This window comes from Lepidochelys kempii, chromosome 5, assembly GCF_965140285.1.
Source record: "Lepidochelys kempii isolate rLepKem1 chromosome 5, rLepKem1.hap1, whole genome shotgun sequence".
Classification (NCBI taxonomy): Eukaryota; Metazoa; Chordata; order Testudines; family Cheloniidae; genus Lepidochelys; species Lepidochelys kempii.
Genome location: NC_136384.1, coordinates 56,235,155 through 56,254,077, shown reverse-complemented (window position 1 = coordinate 56,254,077; position 18,923 = coordinate 56,235,155). Strand labels below are relative to the sequence as shown.

The window sequence follows — 18,923 nt, the reverse complement described above, 5'->3', positions numbered from 1 at the left end:
AGCCTTCATACACTGTTAAACTGCCAGGCTGGACAATTACTTTAATTTAATGGGTTATATTTTAAATGTTTTAATTTTGCATGTTAAATAACTTTCAAGGAAAATTAAACTGTCAAAGTAACTTAATACCTCTTTAAACTCACTGTACTCGTCTTCTGGCATGATTTTCTCCATAGAATAGCGTGCTCGGACACGCAGAGATCCTGGTTCAATACCCTTTAATGGTATGTGGGAACTCAGCTGAAACCATTCATCTGTTGCATGTCCTTTCTGTAACCGGTTTAACTGACAACGCATGAACACTTAAAGAAAAACATTGTTCAGAGTAAGTTACTTGCAGCAAGGATGGCACTAGTATTAAATATAAAATATTAATTTACTTCAAGTGCACTTATCTCATTCACTGCAGTTTACTATTAGTTTATGAATAAAACAGAAGTTAGAATTCCATACTTCTACTCTGGTAAATTATACCTTTAATAAACCCCTGCAGATTGGAGTCTAAGTAAGAGTAATACTTAGAATGTGTTACCTGTTCAAACCACTATACAGACATTAACAAATTCATGCTCATCAACCATACAAAAGGGGGAGACAGGAAGGAGAAGTGAGTTGTTCAAGGTTACCCAGTGAATCAGTTTCAGAGGAACAGCCGTGTTAGTCTGTATTCGCAAAAAGAAAAAAGAAAAGGAGTACTTGTGACACCTTAGAGACTAACCAATTTATCTGAGCATGAGCTTTCGTGAGCTACAGCTCACTTCATCAGATGTTTACCGTGGAAACTGCAGCAGACTTTATATACTGGAAATGGCCCACCTGTTGATCACTTTAGATAAGCTATTACCAGCAGGACAGTGGGGTGGGAGGAGGTATTGTTTCATGATTTCTGTGTGTATATAAAGTCTGCTGCAGTTTCCACGGTAAACATCTGATGAAGTGAGCTGTAGCTCACGAAAGCTCATGCTCAAATAAATTGGTTAGTCTCTAAGGTGCCACAAGTACTCCTTTTCCAGTGAATCAGTGAGAGTTAGAATTAGAACTCTGGACCTCCTGATTCTCAACCCTGTGCTCATTCTTCCACATTGTTCATTCTAACATTGCCTTACTTAACTGTTAAGTAGGACAAACTTTCTCCCCCCTCTCTCTAAAACAAAATCAGCATAAAACAATGGATGTCACACATCTAATTTTTATTATTTTTAGGATTAAATTAAATATTCACTTAAAACCAGGCTGAGGTGCTAAAGTTAGAAAATTATGTTTTTTTTAATAAAAGAAATAAGACACTTCACACTGTTTCTCTTCAGGTAATCATTGTGGCCCCCAGTTTCTATGATTTCACCCAGATTAGTTATATTTGTATCATAGTAATATCTGGTAACGCTAATCAAGAATCAGAGTCCCACCATGCTAAGTACTATAAACAGTGAAGACAAAGGGGTCCCTTCCCACATGTATCTGACAGCCTAGGTGAATGTCAAAAGTCAGTCCAAGAATGGTAAATTCATTAAAAGGTGAAAGAATGAGTCTTTGTACAGTGCTTAGCACAATAGGGGCTTTTAGGCACTATCTTAATATGAATAATAAATTATACCATCACCTAAGAAGTCATGCAAGGAACATAGCTAATCAACAGAACTAAAACAGAGCAATGACCTTTACCAGTCCATCCACTGCCAGTCACACCCCACAGCAACTAACTCTTTGACCTGGCAGCTTGGTAGGAAGATGCAGCACCTTTCCTACTGGCTGATTACTTCAAGAATGAGTGCTGGCTATTCTGAAAAGGCACTTCCTCACTGACAGGCCTCAAGAGACACTAGGTGAAGGTAACATCCTACATAAATACTCCTGTGAAGTTTTAAGAGGCATAGCCCAAGTTTCAAGTCATTTTGTTTGTCAGACTGCCTGGACCTGCCAGGCAGTGTCTGTTTCTTTTTCTCTCTCATTATGAGATGTCTATTTTTCAACTGTAAGACCTCGGGAAACAAACTTGTTGTCTTACTTCTCTGCCAAACATAATGCATACAGATGGTGCTATGTAACGTAAGTTATTAATAATAATCATGTGCCATCAATTTGCCTCATTTTTGCAGCACTATGTCTTTTGACATATCAAGGTAACAGGACAGAATACTATCACCTCCACTGTGCATCCTTTGGGACCTTCCAGTGGCAATTCTAGTACTCATTGGCCTTGATATGGGCTGATATGGGATAATCCATTTATCCAACTCAGGCAGGTAATGGGTGAGATGCTTCATCTTCTAGTTGACTAGTTGCCTACTGCACGTGTGAATGGGTTATCTCTTTGGGCTAGCTAAGCACAATCCTCTACTTACATGAATCTTGGGGGAAAATATTCTTGAAAATCCAAGTGCAGAGTCTAAATTTTAATGCCTTCACACGTCATTTGGTTCAATATTCATTTTTTTGTTTTGCTGATGCTCAAATGTTATTATTGTCAGGTGAAGTGTACAGGTACATTACCTTACTTGATAGGAACAGTGGGTAATAAAGCTTTACTCTGAAGTTTCTCATTTTTCTTTTGATTGTGGTAGCATTTCCAAGCTAGAACATCTCCCCAGCTCAAACTTTAAATACTACAGCCCTGATGCTTAGACTTAAAATCCAAGTGAACGATATGACCAGAGGGACTGCAGAGCAGTTGCTGACTATCACAGCAACAATTTTCTAAAGGAAAATAAATGTATCCTACCTAGCAACAATTGCTGAGAATGGTGTGATTTGTAGAGACCATACTGGATCACTGTACTGGACAACAGGCTACTGTTAGTCAAAAGGAAATGTATTCCTTTCCAATCTATCCTTTTATGATGAAACACTAACAGTTGATTTTTCTACACATAAAAATAGTGTATGCCATCTTCATCCAAGTGAAAACACAAGATGACAGTTATTTTAAATGATTTGTGTATCTAGCTCTCTAAATAGTTCATCTCCTACTGAGCTTATTCCTGACCTGATGGTTTTATCTTTCGATGATAATCCTTACCAAAAGCAATTATGACATTGTAGCTTTCAGTGGGGAACAAGCAGAAGATGAAGTTTAGCAACACATTTTATTTGTTTAGATTTTTCAAGCATCAGTACGGAACTCTTTACTTTTTTTTTAAGCCAGCCATATTATGTTTACACACATACATACAGATTTTAAACACAAATTGGTGTCAGAAAAATACAGAAAATCTGTATTGACTAAACAGAATGGTTTCCCAATCAAATGTTTTGCAAAATTATTTATGAATACACTATAGGCTCTTTAATAGAGAACATAACTATGAAATTGTGTGTAATGAATGTTCATAATGTGCAAACTCCAAAAACAAATACTAAAACAAATATTAAAACACTATTCTGAAACAACACTTGTGTTTACACTCACCTTTTGACACACACTGTCGTGCCCTATGGCAGGAGAATTAAAACCCTGAAAAAACTGTATCCGTTTCTTAGCCTTGTAACTTCCAACAGCTCAAGATAAGGGGCCAGATCTTGGCCCCTCAGTCTGATTTTCACTGCTGGAAAAAGTCTTAACTAGCTGACTAGGGATTTTTCTAGTATAAGGAAAAACACAAATGGAATAGAACCAGAATTACATAACTCACACTCTAGCATGGGGAGCATTTTAGTGGAATGACTGGGGAAAAGTGAGATGATAAGAGCACCGCTGCCCTCCGGTGATGCCTAGACTCCAAAATGGCTGCCTGGCAGCTTGGCACAAAGTGTGTGAGAGAGACTGAAAGCTTCTTTGGGAAAATACATTTATACTGCACATAGTAAGTGCTTAATAAGGGGAAATTACTTAGTGGTAACGTGAGGTAAGACAGTCTCTTATTCCCCATCTTAAATAAAAGCACTAGTATGCTATAAGAGTCCATCTACCAGGAAGCAAGAAAGACGGTCAATCATCCTGTCCTACATCAGGAGAGGTTCTACTCACCTCTCTGAGGTTAGATACTTCCTCCTTGCCCTAAAAAGAGGGAAGAGAAGACTACAGAAAACCAAATTACCTTTAAATAAGTTTCACATGTTGAAAGTCATACCTTCAACAGCTCGCTTAGCAGTCAGGGATATGGTCTGGGTAAAGAATACCCTGTCAGTTACTGATAAGACTATCATCCTTGTCTGTGAGAGGAGATATACACAGGGAAAAGGGCAATATAGAAAATTATCTCTACCAGGGGAGAGAAAGAGGAAGGTGGCTTACAGGTGATTTGAGTTATGGGACAGAATTCACTGGAATTAGAATTTTTTTTGTCTCAAAAAAAATTTTTTTTTTTTGCTTTTATTTCTCACAAATAGCTGCTCCTTATTATGGGGGACAGGAGCCTGTTACTTTTCTCACTGTTCCAACACCATATCCATGCTCTAAAAGCCAGCATGGAAATGCCACCTTACCTGTTGGGTGGGCCTCAAAGGAGACATCCAAAGATTCCTCCAGAAGGTGAATCATAGCATTTGCAACTCAGGTAATCTATTATTGCTCAGGTCCAAATAAGAACCTTGGACATCAACTCAAAGTGGGTACCTGTGATTTCCTGAGACTCTCAGAGAAGCATTCACCTAGTTGTCACAGAAATCAGGAGCAAAGCCACAGACTCAGTAGGAAGTGAAGACTTTTAATTAAGGGTACCACCTAAAGGATAATAGGGTGATATTTAATATCCATCATGGATTTGACGAGAACAAATCATGCCAAACCAACCTAATTTCCGTCTTTGACGGAGTTACTGGCCTAGTGGATGGGGGAAGCAGAGATTATATATCTTGAATTTAATAAGGTTTTTGACACAGTCCCACATGATACTCTCAAAAGCAAATTAGGGAAATGTGGTTTAGATGAAATTAGTATAAGGTGAGTGCACAACTGGTTGAAAGACCATATTCAAAAAGTAGCTATTGTGACAGGGTCAGACCAGCTGGCTAAGGAAGAGTGATAGAAGGGAGATATATTAGCCCCAGGTTAAGTACGTCCCTTTTCCCTGGGTAAGGTGACAGGGAAGGTTCCAGAATAATCAGGAACTTTCTGGAAACAATTAAGGCAGACAGGCTGATTAGAACACCTGCAGCCAATCAAGAAGCTGCTAGAATCAATTGAGGCAGGCTAATCAGGGCACCTGGGTTTAAAAAGGAGCTCACTTCAGTTTGTGTTGTGCGTGCGAGGAGCTGGGAGCAAGAGGTGCAAGAAGCTGAGAGTGAGAAGGCGTACTATTGGAAGACTGAGAAGTACAAGCATTATCAGGCATCAGGAGGAAGGTTCTGTGGTGAGAATAAAGAAGGTGTTGGGAGAAGGCCATGGGGAAGTAGCCCAGGGAGTTGTAGCTGTCGCACAGCTATTACAGGAGCCACTGTAGACAGCTGCAATCCACAGGGCCCTGGGCTGGAACCCAGAGTAGAGTGCGGACCCAGGTTCTCCCTATCTCCCACAACTCCCTACTTGATACTGGAGGAGTTGACCTGGACTGTGGGTTCACAAAAATGGCCAAACTGAGGACTGCCATGAATCTCCGAGGTGAGCAAATCCGCCAATAAGCGCAAAACCCACCAAGGTAGAGGAGGAACTTTGTCATACTATCAATAGTTCACCGTCAAACTTGGAGGACATAATTAGTGGAGTCTAACAGGAATTTGTCCTAGGTCCAATACTAAACAATATTTTCATTAATTACTTGGATAATAGAGTGGAGAATACACTTATAAAATTTGCGGATAACACCTAGGTAGGAAGGGTTGCAAGCACTCTAGAAGACAGGATTAGAATTCAAAATGACCTTCATAAATGGGACAATTGGTCTGAAAACAATAAGATTCAATAGAAGAAATGCAATAAAGGCAAGTGCAAAACACTACACTTCGGAAGAAAAAGTTAAATGCACAAATGCAAAATGGGAATATATGGCGAGGCAGTAGTAACTGCTGAAAAGGGCCTGGAGGTTACAGTGGGTCACAAACTTCTAACAATATGATATAGTTGCAAAAAAAGCTATTACTCTGGGATATATTAACAGGTGTGTCGTGAGAGACAGGAAATAACTGTTCCATTCTACTCAGCACTGGGTAGGCCTCAGCTGGTGTACTATGTCCAGTTTGGAGCCCACACACTTTAAGATAAGGACAAACTGAAAAGAGTCCAGAGGAGAACAACAAAAATGATAAAAGGGTTAGAAAACCTAACCTATTAGGAAAGGTTAATACAACTGGGCGAGTTTAGTCTTGAGAAAAGAAGATGAAGGTGGACCTGATAAAAGCCTTCAAATACATTAAGGGCTGGTATAAAGAGGATGGAGATCTTTTGTCCTCCATGCCCTCTGAAGGTAGGACAAAAAGTAACGGGCTTAATCTGTAGCAAGGGAGATTTACGTAAGATATTAGGAAAAACATTCTAACTATAGGGCAATTTAGCACTGGAATACCAAAGGAGGTTGTGAAACCCCCTCTATTGAAGGTTTTTAAGAATGGATTAGACAAACATCTATCCGGGATGGTCTACGTTTACTTGGTCCTGTCTCAGCACAGTGGGATGGACTAGATGACCTCTCAAGGTCCCTTCCAGACCTACATTTCTATAAGCCTATTTATCTTAACTTCTAACTACCTTGTCAGACTCCTCTCCTGGTTCACTACCTCCCAAACAGTTTCATTTAAGAGAACAGCCTTCCAGAAGAGTCTTTTTTAAGCTGATGGAAAAGGGAGATAGTAAGCTTCCAGACCCAAGAAGCTAAAAGTTCTATAGATCAGTGGGTCAGCCTGATCTATAGAAATGGGTCAGCCTATAGCCTCAGTGGGTCAGGTAACTTAGAAGAATTCTCCCACTGATGGTGGCTCATCTGATGACTCATACAAATCCACAGTTTCATTCTAAGAGGGACAGCTATCCATCTGTTAGGCCTTTGAGCCAAGTCATGCATCTTAAATCAATGTGTATTTAAAGAAGGAGTAGCGGATAGGGAATAGAGATGGAGTGGAAATAGGTGATTGTGGGATCATCTCTTATATTCATCTAAAGTGTCCAAATGGCAACAATATAATTTTCTATAGCAGTTTCCAAATGGGATACATCTTGGGGGAGCTCAAAGGTGGGTTAAAGAACCTGTAAAGGTATTCAAAGGGGGAGGGACCAGGACTGAAGGAGATACTAGTGTTTGCTGCACAAAAGAAAACTTGTGCTGCAGAAAGCAAACCTGCTCCGAGAGCTAAGTGTACAGGCTGTGGGGAGGGTAAGTCTGAACATGCTGGAACAAGAATGTACTCAGTGCAGTTCTTGGGAGGAGTCTAAGCTAACCCCAAAAGGAATATGTCAGGCAGTAAAGGCAACATGAACAGCACAGATAGACAGCAAGTGAGGAAAGCAGACACAGAACAAATAGCAGGGAGGTGGGAGCAAGGGGGATGAGCTATGTTATAGACAGGCACAAACTGTGCCTGCAAAGTGGCAGACTGAACAGCAGGAACCACACTGAAGGCTGAGAAGTAACACTGAGCCTGGAGAACTGGAAACCTGAAAAGCATTTTATTCGCCTGAAACAAAACAGGAACTTACCTGTTTTGTTACAGTTGTTCTTTGAGATTTGTTGCACTTGTCCATTCTACTTCAGTGCGTGCACATCAAGTCCACCACAGCCAAAGTGGCTGCTGGGGCGGGCACATACACCCTCCGTGTTCTCTTGCTGCTAGCAAAAGGTACAAAAGGATGGAGCTGCCTCAACCCCTTCTTGCTGGAATCCAGTGAAGAAAGGAAGGAGGGTGGGTCATGGAATGGACATGTGTAACACCAGGTAAGTATCCATTTTTTCTCTTCAAATGATTGCAAATGTCCATTCTACTTCAGGTGACTTGCAAGCAGTTCAAGATGAAGGAAGATTTCAGAATCTAACTGAACAAGGATTGCAATGCAACTCTCCCAAATCTAGCATTATCTCTTGAAGCTTGAGAGAGAGCATAATAAGCCGTGATAGTATGAACAGATGACCAAATTGCAGCCCTGCAAATGTCACTGATGAGTACCTGACCCAAGAAAGCAGCTGTCACAGCTTGTGCTCTTGTAGAATGTACTAAAACACTCTCTGGTGTAGAAGCCGGAGCCATTTCATAACAGCAGAATATAGGGAGAAATGCAGGAGAAGAGACAGGTTGCTCCTTCATTCTATCAGAAAAGGAGATGAATAATTGAGAGGATACACAAAGCTGTTTAGTCATGTCCAGGTAAAAAGCTAATGCCCAGCAGATGTCTAAAGTATGAAGTCTCTTTAGGAGAGTGAGGCTTTGGAAAAAAAAGTTGGAAGTATGCAGTCTGATTTAGGTGAAAATCAGTCACCTCCTTAGCGAGAAATGTAAGCTCTGGATGTAAACAGACTACCTTTATAGAATATGGGGAGTCAGTCTGCAGCTCTGTCACTCTCCTGGTGGTGGTAATAGTCGCCAGAAACTCTATATCGAGAGATGAGAAAGCAAACAAGTAGCCAGAGGTTCAAAAGGCGGGGTGTCTGTTAGAGCTGACAAAACCAAATTTAGATCCCTAAAAGTTGTGGGGTCTGTTAAATGTGGGATAAGTCTGTCTAACCCCTTCAAAAATCAAAAAGATTTTGGGGTTGGGGGAAAAAAAGCTCTTCCTCCCCACCAGAGGATGGAATGCAGAAATGGCTGCCAAGGGAACTTTCAGAGATCTTTCACTTTTAGATGGATCATCCAGAATATATATATTGTTTGGAAGTCTGCAAAGGAGGAGTATCTTTCTGCTGGGACCATACAGAGAATCTTCTCCACTTCATCAAGTAAGTATAGCTGATGGATGGCTTTCTGCTATTTAAAGAAATGTTTTGAACCTCCAGGGAATACTCTGTTTCCTGAGGAGTTAACCATTAGGCATCCAAGCTGTGACATGGAGGCTAAGAGGACTGGGATGCATCATCTTGCTGTAGTTCTGTGATATTATGTCCAGGACATAAGGCAGGCTCAGTTGGATCAATAGGGTACTGAGGCTTTGTTAGAAACCAAAGAATTTTCACTTTTCCTGTTCCCTTTTCCTTCATCCCCTCCTATTCCCTCATAATCCAACTAGAAACAGCAAAGAACTGGAGAGACCTAAGCAAACTCCATACTGCCAGTCTTGGAGAGATCCGAAAGATCAAGGAAGTTACCTTAGGTGGAGTCTTGCCTTTTATAGAACAGGATAAGATTCACAGCCTATTTCCTCCTGCTTGATGAGAGGTAGTATCATAATATAGTGTAATAGCTAGTCTAGGATATATCTAGTGAGATACATTGGACAAAAGATAATTTTTAACTAAGTTATTGACCATTTTATTGCAGTTATGAGAACATATACTATTTCTAAAGTTTTAATACGTCAGTAAGGTACTTCTAAGGAATGAATACACTAACAACATAGAGTAATTGCAAAAATGCAATGCAGAAATCTATCTTCTGTTGTGCGACTATTGTTTTGGTGTGGATAAAATCAATTTAAAAACTAAAAAATTGATTTTAATTGGATTTATGTACATTAAATGCGAGGGTATCTTTTAAAATAAACCTGTTTAAAATTATAGTTGAAATTCACAATGTGTGTGTTAAGGCCTAAAATAATTATAATCTATTAAAATCATTTAAATTAAACATTAATAATAATAATACTAAGCAGCATATATTTGTTGCCAGGTTTTAAAGAAAGTCAAACCACTGAACTAAACTCACTGGCTAAGCTCCTGGAACCAGAGTATGTTGAAGGGCTAATTAACTTTTGACAACAGTGGCCTCTTCTGCAGGCGCAGAGAGAATTTTTTTTTCCCATTTCATATTCAGTTTATTCAGCTAAATGTCTAGTTAAAGCAAAGTTAAGAAACCAATTTGGAGTTGAAAAAAGCAAGAAAGCTTATTTTCCTCTCCCAACATACGAATAGGTGTGAGAGGATGAGATCTATTAGCTCTAAAATCTTGACAAACATGGTGACCACACAATCAATTCAAGTCACTTACTACAGATATTTCCTTTGCTTAATAAATCATTTTTAAATGCAAAATGTTACGATAAATTTTATGATAAACATTTTTTTCTTCTGTATCCAGCACTTTTAAGGTAGTTTTAATTTTTTAAAATTAAATTGCTTTTGAGCATTTTTAATCAAATCTGAATTTCCATCCCACTCGAGCTTGACCCAAATTACAAATAAAAAAATCTAGCAAATAAGAAATGCACTTTTTCACCATTTTCTATCATCACTAAAAATGTAAAAAACAACTTATTTATTCAGATTCTTAAAACTGCTTAAATAAGAGTGTATCCATATGGCATATTCACCAAGTTGGCAAAAAAAAAGCATCAAACTTAGTGTATTATATTTAGTTGCAATTCAACATATTTTAATAGCTAACAACCAATGAGAATCAATCTTTCTTCAGGAAAATATAAAGTACCAATGCAAAACATGATTAAAATCAATGATTTACATTGAGGTTTCCTGCTTGCTGATTTAAATCATTATTAAAATGAATGATTTAAATCAAAATATAAATCAAACCACCCTACACAAGAGTGATAAAAGTGTTGCAAAGGGAAAACAGCTTTGTTCTCTGTTCATGTAATATATCTCTCTCTCTTTTACAGAAATAAGACTTACATATATCTGGATCTTTACTTTTCTTTGTTTTGTTACTAAGAGTTATCTCAAATCTGTTGATATCAGGTGAAAGATCACTAGAGAAAAAATTAGAAAATCTTGATTAATACTGTACTCCTTTGGCGTTTTAATTAAACTAAAAAGTTCAATTACACATTATTTTCTATTGTTTAGTTCCACCATCCAGAGAAAACTTTATTAGTCATACACTTGCTGTTATATTACATTAAACAAAAATATCTAGGATGCAACAGGAAAAACGTGTGGCTGAATGAAGGTTATGTATATATAACCATCTAGTCAATTTTTAATAAGATAGAAATAAAAATTCAATTAATCATCATCAACACACTACCTATAAAGTATTAAGAAATATCAAGTTTTTAAATGTTATTATAATTCAAAAAGAGCAAGACTTACTCAAAGACAAATTCCTCTGACCATACAGGGTTCTGCCCTTCCCTGACATGCGTTTTTGCTACCTGGACACTGTTCAGGTAGATGTTACAATACGGATTAGTAAAGTGTTTTACTGGGAGAGTATGAGCTTCTTCAACATGTAAAATAAGGCTGCTGACCTGAAGAAAATATACAAGATTTAATCTTAACATAGAAGAGGGTGAATTTTTTCAGCTCTAAAAGCTTTCGTTTTAACATACAAGTGCCAGACACACACTAAAATTTGCTGATCAAACCTAGATAATTACTTAAATAAAGGAAAAACAAAGAATAGGAAATAGTCAAGGAATAATAGCAAACCATTGTCAAAAAGCAGTAACACAATAGCTTATTAGAGGGGTAGGTGGCGATAAATTTTAAAAAGAATCATTCTCAACCATTCAGATCACTTTGATTTTTTTTTCTTTTTCTCCCAATACATCATCTATTTTTTGTCCTTTATGGCCATAATATTTATTAGGCATTAGACTTACTTGTGCTGAGTGCTACACCTGCATAGAGTCCTACTGAAGTAAACAGGATTCCAGATAAGCACTGGATTTTGCGCTAGCAGATCCAAATGTAAAATCCAGATCTTAGATTATAAATCCCTTGGAGCAGGGGCCATGGACAGCACCCAATGCTACTGGGGTTTAAGACCTGGTTGCCATCAGAATACAAACAATAACTCATAATTTCTTTCTTGAAACAAGTTTTATTTAAATACAAACTTTCTCCATTTTCCAAAGGGAGCAGTTCTATCTGCACTACAGATGCTCAAATTATAGCACCTTTTGATGGTCATACTATCTTTAAATTGTGCTCTCAGGGGACATTAGAAAATTTACTAAAATATCTGAAGTTTGAAGTCCTCTCAGAGAACTTAGTTTGCATTCAGAATTATTTACAGTACTAATAAGCACCCTTTGCTTTAACCTTCATACTCGGAATCTATGGCCCAATCCAACTCCCATTGGTATCAGTGGGAATCCGATCAGATATTTATAGAGTATACATAGCCAACACCATAGTAGACCAGGACTGTGATCCATCTAAGTGCAGTATACCATCTGTAACAATAGCAGCTTCAGAAGGAGGTACAATAAACCTGGAAAAAAACAGTTACTCACCCTTTTTGTAACTGTTGTTCTTAGAGATGTGTTGCTCATATCTATTCCAGTTAGGTGTGCGCGTGTGCCGGATGCACGGCTGATGGAAACTTTTCCTTAGCAGCTACCTGTTGGGCCGGCTGTGGAGCCCCCTGGCGTGGCGCTCTATATACGATCCTGCCAGCCCAACCCCACCTTCAATTCCTTCTTGCCAGCAACTCCTTCAGAGGGGAAGGGGGGGTGGGGTGGGGAATGGAATAGATGTGAGCAACACATCTCGAAGAACAATAGTTACAAAAAGGGTGAGTAACTGTTTTTTCTTCAAGCGCTTGCTCATATCAATTCCAGTTAGGTGACTTCCAAGCCTTACCTCGGAGGTGGGGTTGGAGTCAAGGTATAGCCGACCGAAGTACCACTCTGCCAAAGGCCGCATCGTCCCGAGATTCATGGACAATGGCGTAGTGCAACGTGAAGGTGTGCACTGAAGACCACTTGGCACCCTGCAGATTTCCTGGAGAGGTACATGGGCCAGGAAGGCTGTCGACAAGGCCTGCACCCTCATGGCGTGAGCTGTGATGGCAGGCGGCGGAACCTTCACCAAGTCATAACAAGCGCAGATACACGCCGTGATCTGGGAGGAGGTCTGCTGGGAAGAGACTGGCAAATCTTTCATCTGCTCTGCTAAGGCAACGAACAACTGGGTTGTTTTGCGGAACAGCTTTGTGCGGTCAATATAGAAAGCGAGCGCCCTCCTGACATCCCGTGAACGCAGTTGCTGTTCGTGGGGACTGTAGTGTGGTTTTGGGTAGAAAATTGGCAGGAAGATGTCCTGGCTAACATGGAAGTGGGACACCACTTTGGGAAGGAAGGCTGGATGAAGCTGAAGTTGCACTTTGTCCTTATGGAAGATAGTGTATGGAGGCTCAGACATGAGGGCCTGCAGTTCAGACATGCATCATTCCGAGGTGATAGCCACCAGAAAAGCGACCTTCCAAGAGAGGCAAAGAAGCGAACAACAAGCTAGCGGCTCAAAGGAAGGGCCCATGAGGTGGGAGAGGACTAGGTTGAGGTCCCAGGCCGGAATAGGGGGCTTCATCAGGGATGTATCTTTTCCAGACCTTGCAGGAAATGACGCACGATGGGGTGCATGAACACCGAGCGCCCGGAAACGCCTGGGTGAAACGCTGAGATGGCTGTGAGGTGGACCTTGATGGAACCGAATGCCAGATGCTGGTCCTTCAGGCACAGAAGATAATCTAGGATACAAGGGATGGGAGCCTGGAGTGGAAGTACCTGCCTTTGGGCACACCAGCTAGAGAACTTCTTCCATTTCGCCCTGTATGTGGCTCTAGCAGATGGCTTGCAGCTCTCCAGAAGCACCTGTCTCACCAGGTCCGAGCAGGCAAGCGCTGCCTGGTTCAGTCACGGATCCTCCAGGCCATGAGATGGAGCGACTGAAGGTCTGGGTGAAGGAGGCGACTATAATTTTGTGAAATGAGGTCAGGTAGCCGTACCAGTGACCGAACCGAAAAGTCCACAGGGGTGGGGTACCAGCACTGGCGAGGCCAAGCTGGGGCCACCAGTATGACTTCTGCTTTGTCCCTGCGGACCTTGAGAAGCACCTTATGGATAAGCGGGAATGACGGGAAGGCGTACAGCAGATGACCGGACCATGGAATCATGAACGCATCTGCGATCGAGCCTGGGCTGTGGCCCCTGAAGGAGCAGAAGGTTGGACACTTCCTGTTGACCCAAGTGACGAACAGATCAATTCGGGGAAACCCGGGACTGGATGACGTCCGGATGAATTGACCACTCGTGCGTGAGGAAACGTCTGCTCAAGCTGTCCGCCAGCACGTTCTGAACTCCTGGCAGGTACAAAGCCTGAAGAAGGATGGAGTGGGATAGACAAAATTTCCACAGCAGGAGGGCTTCCTGACAGAGAGGAGACAATCAGGCTCCACTTGTCCGTTTATATAAAACATGGCTGTGGTATTGTTCATCAGTACTGCAACACAGTGGCCCTGCAAGGCAGAGAGAAACGCTTGGCAGGCGAGGCGGATTGCCCTGAGTTCTTTGATGTTGATATGCAGAGCCGGTTCCTCTACCTGCCACAAGCCCTGAGTTGTCAGGCTCCTGAGATGCACTCTTCAGCCCAACACGTCTGCATCCATTACCAGAGTTAAAGTGGATTGGGGAGGGTGAAAAGGAACCCCAGCGTCTACCATGTGGGGATCTAGTCACCAATGTAGGAAATCGAGGGTGTGCCTCGGGACGGTCAGCACCATGTCCAGACTGTCGCGGCTTGGGCAGTACACAGACGCAAGCCACGTTTGCAGAGGCCTGAGTCATAACCTGGCATGTTGAACCACTTAAGTGCAGGACGCCATATGGCCCAGCAGCCTGAGACACTGCCTCACCATGGTGGAGGGAAAGCTGCAAAGGTTGCTGATTAACTGCAAAAGGGCCAGGCACCTCATCTCTGGCAGGAAGACTCTCGCTTGATTCGTATCCAGAACTGCCCCAATGAACTCTATTCTTTGAGTCGGGGTGAGGACGGATTTGCTGACATTGAGAATGATACCTGAGCAATCGAATGTGTCTCTGACCATTTGCACCTACGACTCCACCTGCTGGCGGGAGCAGCCCCAAAGCAGCCAGTCATCCAGGTAAGGGTAGACATGCACGTGGTGGTGGCGAAGAAAGGCTGCCACCACTGCCATGCACTTGGTGAGGATAAGAGGAGCTGTGCACAGCCTGAATGGGAGGGCCATGAACTGATAATGTACCTTGTTCATCAGGGGAGCAATGTACGGGACAGGCTGCTGGGGAGACTTTGCCTGTGCCTGATTCTTACGGGCAGCCGGTGAATGAGAGCGGTGCAGGGGAGAACGCTTCTGTGGCCCGGGAGACTGCCAGCCCCTGGGTAGGCATGCCGAGTCCTTTTTCGGTACCGTGGTCGGCACCGCTGGAGGAGCGCTTCACAGCTAGGCGCTAGGGGCCAGGTTCTGCTGCAGACAGAGGGCTTACTCCATATGGAGTTGTTTTAATCAAATGTTCCTCTTTCCTCATGTGAGGCTCGAAGGCCTTGCAGATCTTGCACTTGTCCAACTGATGGGCTTCTCCCGGACACCGGAGGCAGGATTCATGGGGGTTGCCCATGGGCATAGGCTTGGCACAGGAGCTACAGGCTTTAAGGCCTGGGACGGCACGCTCCGGAGCACCTAGTGGCATGTGTTGGAGGGGAATTCCTCCCAACTGCTAAAGACTACAATTAACAACTAAGAGAGAATGATTAACTAGAAGAGCTAGGGATTAGTGGGACACTTGCCAGCAAGAGACCACTGTTCTAACAACCATCACTGGTGGTAAGAAGGAACTGAAGGGAGGGTCGGGCCAGCAGGGTCGTACATAGAGTGCCATGCCGGTACCACTCCAAGGGACTCCACAGCCTGCGCGACGGGTAGCTGCTAGGGAAAAGTTTCCGATAGCCGTGCATGCAGCGTGGGCGCACACCTAACTGGAATTGATATAAGCAAGCAGGCGAAGAAGAACAAACAATTATGGAATAACAGGCCCATAGGAAAATTTCTTAATTTCAGAGGATGGCTTAAGCCAAGGAACAGGTATTCAATGAATGCTACTATGCTCTTGACTTCATTGATATCTTGTAGCAGTGAATTCCACATATTCATTATTTGTGGTATAAACGGTATTTCTTTTTCAGTTCTAAATTAACTGTCTTTCAATTTCATCAATTTTTTCATTTTCTCAGATTGTGAGTGATGCTAACTGGCAGAGAGAAATGGTAAATGGAAGTTGCTGATCTATGATTTCTATACACTTTTATCATGCCCCCCCCCAACTTACTTGTCTCCTCTATAAACAGTCCCATTTTTTTCCACATACTTTATATGTAAGTTTTTTTCTCTAAACATTCCTCTGTCACCTCTCTTGGACTCTCCCTCCCCTGTTTATTTCTGATATACTATTTATCTTTTTTGAAATAAGGTAACCAAAACTAAACACAGTATTCTAGGTAAGTACCACTAACGTACAAAATAGCATACTATTTTTAGGGAAGTTTTTGTCTATTCCTTATGCATCCTAACATTTTCATTGCTTTTTTTGTTGCTACTGAATAATGTTGGCCATGCCTTTTTCAGTTACAGTTAATTTAGAGCTCACAATGAGTAGTTCAAATTATTCCTTCTAATGTGCATTACTTTGCATTTGACAGCACTGAATTTTATTTGCTATAATGTTGTCCATTTACCTAGCTTAGTTAGGTCCTGCAAAAGTACCTCAATCTTCTCTGAGCTTAATGAATACACAATTTTGTGTTGCCTGAAAATGTTGCCACCTTACTGCTCACCTCCTTTTTTTCCCTACCCCACCCAGATAATTACAATATTCAACACCACCATTCCTAATACAGAACCTTGTGGCACCTGACTGCCAACCTTCAGTAGTCAAGAAAATTAACATGCCTATTCTTTGTTCTCCATCTCTGAGCCAATTTCTTGCCCATGACAGTATTCTCATCCAATGAATGAAATGAATTAAGATGAAAAAAAGACTATTTTGACTCATTATGTACTTGTCTCAAAGCTCAAGAGAACAGAAGTATTAGTGGCAGATGGCTGCCTTCTAGACTTAACATTTAAAAGCAAATGGCAAACACAAGAAGTACCTACAAGTCACTTTTGAAAATGGGACTTATGCACTTCTGAAAATTTTACCCAACTTTATCTGGTGATCAGACCTTAGCGCCGAGCAACAAACCTGAAGCCTGCCCATAAAGTGTTTTATTCTATCATATATGGAAGCTTCAACCAATTCTTGAAGAATAAATTATTACAGCAGGTTTAACAAAATATTGCATCACGTACATATACACACATACATATAGATATATAATTCATCATTTACAAAGGTCTCAAAGTAAAACACTAAGATTGACCAATATAGTTTTAGAGAAACTACAATATCTAAGCAATTTCACCTGACGTAGCCGTTTATTAGATGTCCCAGGACTGGTTTTCCGTAAATTGCAAAATGTCTGCAGAGCTTTCATCCAGTCCTATAAAAGACACAAGATTTCAAACCAAATGAAGTCTTATCATTCTTCTCAAAGAATGGTCGATATAAGTCTGACAAATTGTCTAACTATTCAAATATTTAATTTAGTCAATTTCTTGTTTTCACATATTATAGTTTAAAAGTTATATGTAGTATTCCAAAATCGCTTACTTTGGAATGAAAGCTACATTTATATTCTTCATTATCTGAACTGCATAAAGCATTTTCAAATCAGGAGGATTTTCCCTTTTAGATATACCAAGCATTAATAATAGATACATAGTGTGACCTTTACCAATTTTCCACTCTAATCGTACTGTATTAAATTACACACCGTATTTAGAATAAAGCAAAACACGATTGCTTCTGAGTAAATAAAACCCACATGCCAAGTATAGTGCTCTAATTCTGACCCTCCCCCCCAGTATTTCAGTTTTGCAGACTCATTTCTAGCTGTAAATACTGCAAACACAAAAAGAAGTTGATTGAAGAAAAAGAGTGAAGGAAACATCCGCAGCTTCCTGTTCATCTGACTCTGGCTGCTCAACCATAAAAGTTGCCCTAAAGAGGCAAACAGGGATTCCCTTTTCAGAGGGATATCTATGGGAGGTATAAAGCCACCACAGTTGGCTCTACACCACATGTTCCTGGTCTCCCTCAGAGAGGGGTGCTAGAGAGGGCAGTCATCACCAGCCTAATGGCCCTTCAGGATATGCCTACACAGGGATAAAAGTGCCATGGCTGGCTTGGGTCAGCTGGCTCAGGCTGTGGGGCTAAAAATTACTGTGTAGACATTTGGGCTTGGGCTGAAGCCCAAGCTCGGGGACACTCCTCCCTCATAAGGTCCCAGAATCTGGGCCCAAATATCTACACAGCAATTTTTCAGCCCCTGAACATGAGTTTCGCGAGCCTGGGCCAGCCATGGGTTTTTTTTATCCCTGTGTAGACATACCCTGCAAGGGGCAAGAGTTGGAGAAGCCCTCAGACTGCTCTAACTTGTGCTGGGGACTAGTTTGGTTCCCTGACAGTCCAAGGATTGCAAGTGAAACGTGTGCTGGCCTTTGTGTCCCATCTCCTCAATCTGTAATGAACTCTGTTCCAGTGCAGCTAGGGATTTAACCTTTAGACTAGCAGTCAATCTGCATAATTAGATATCGCAAGTAGATATTTGTTAGCAACATCTCAGTGCTATACAATGCTGCCATTAAAAAGGCTGGTTCGGTTTTTTACCCTTTGATTATTTTTCATATGTTTAAAATATTGACACATAATATGGGCAGAAGTAATTGTCATAATACTCATTTTAAAGTACACTGCAGCTGTTCTCAAGTAAACAAGTTTGCTAATCACTTTCTTTTCTTGTAAAAACGTTCCATAATGCAAAAAACTTTCAGACTACAGCTCCATAGGAAGATGTAATAACTTTCTCATTGTAGGTAGAGTCAACCACAGCTGCTGAAATACCTTAACAAATTATTATATCCATTTCTGTGGGGGTAAAGAGGGCATATAATTTACCTTTACTTTTCTAGATCCATTAAATACAGCACTTCAGTCCTTTCCCAGTCATAGGAGAACCTCTCCAACTTCAGTGCCACAACATACATTCTACTCATCATGGCAATGGCCATTGTGGTCAAGATTGGAGATGGAA

General features: G+C 41.2%; 1 protein-coding gene across 1 annotated transcript in view; it reads right to left on the bottom strand.

Moving 5' to 3' along the window:
- RASA1 (RAS p21 protein activator 1) overlaps positions 1 to 18,923 on the bottom strand; it is a 118,322-nt gene that overhangs the window by 21,766 nt on the left and 77,633 nt on the right. The window contains exons 13-16 of the mRNA XM_073344424.2: positions 17,193 to 17,270; positions 11,061 to 11,218; positions 10,641 to 10,717; positions 130 to 302 (exon numbers count right to left, since the gene is read on the bottom strand). Of these exons, the coding sequence (XP_073200525.1) occupies positions 130 to 302; positions 10,641 to 10,717; positions 11,061 to 11,218; positions 17,193 to 17,270 (486 nt within the window). The remainder of the gene's footprint in view (positions 1 to 129; positions 303 to 10,640; positions 10,718 to 11,060; positions 11,219 to 17,192; positions 17,271 to 18,923) is intronic.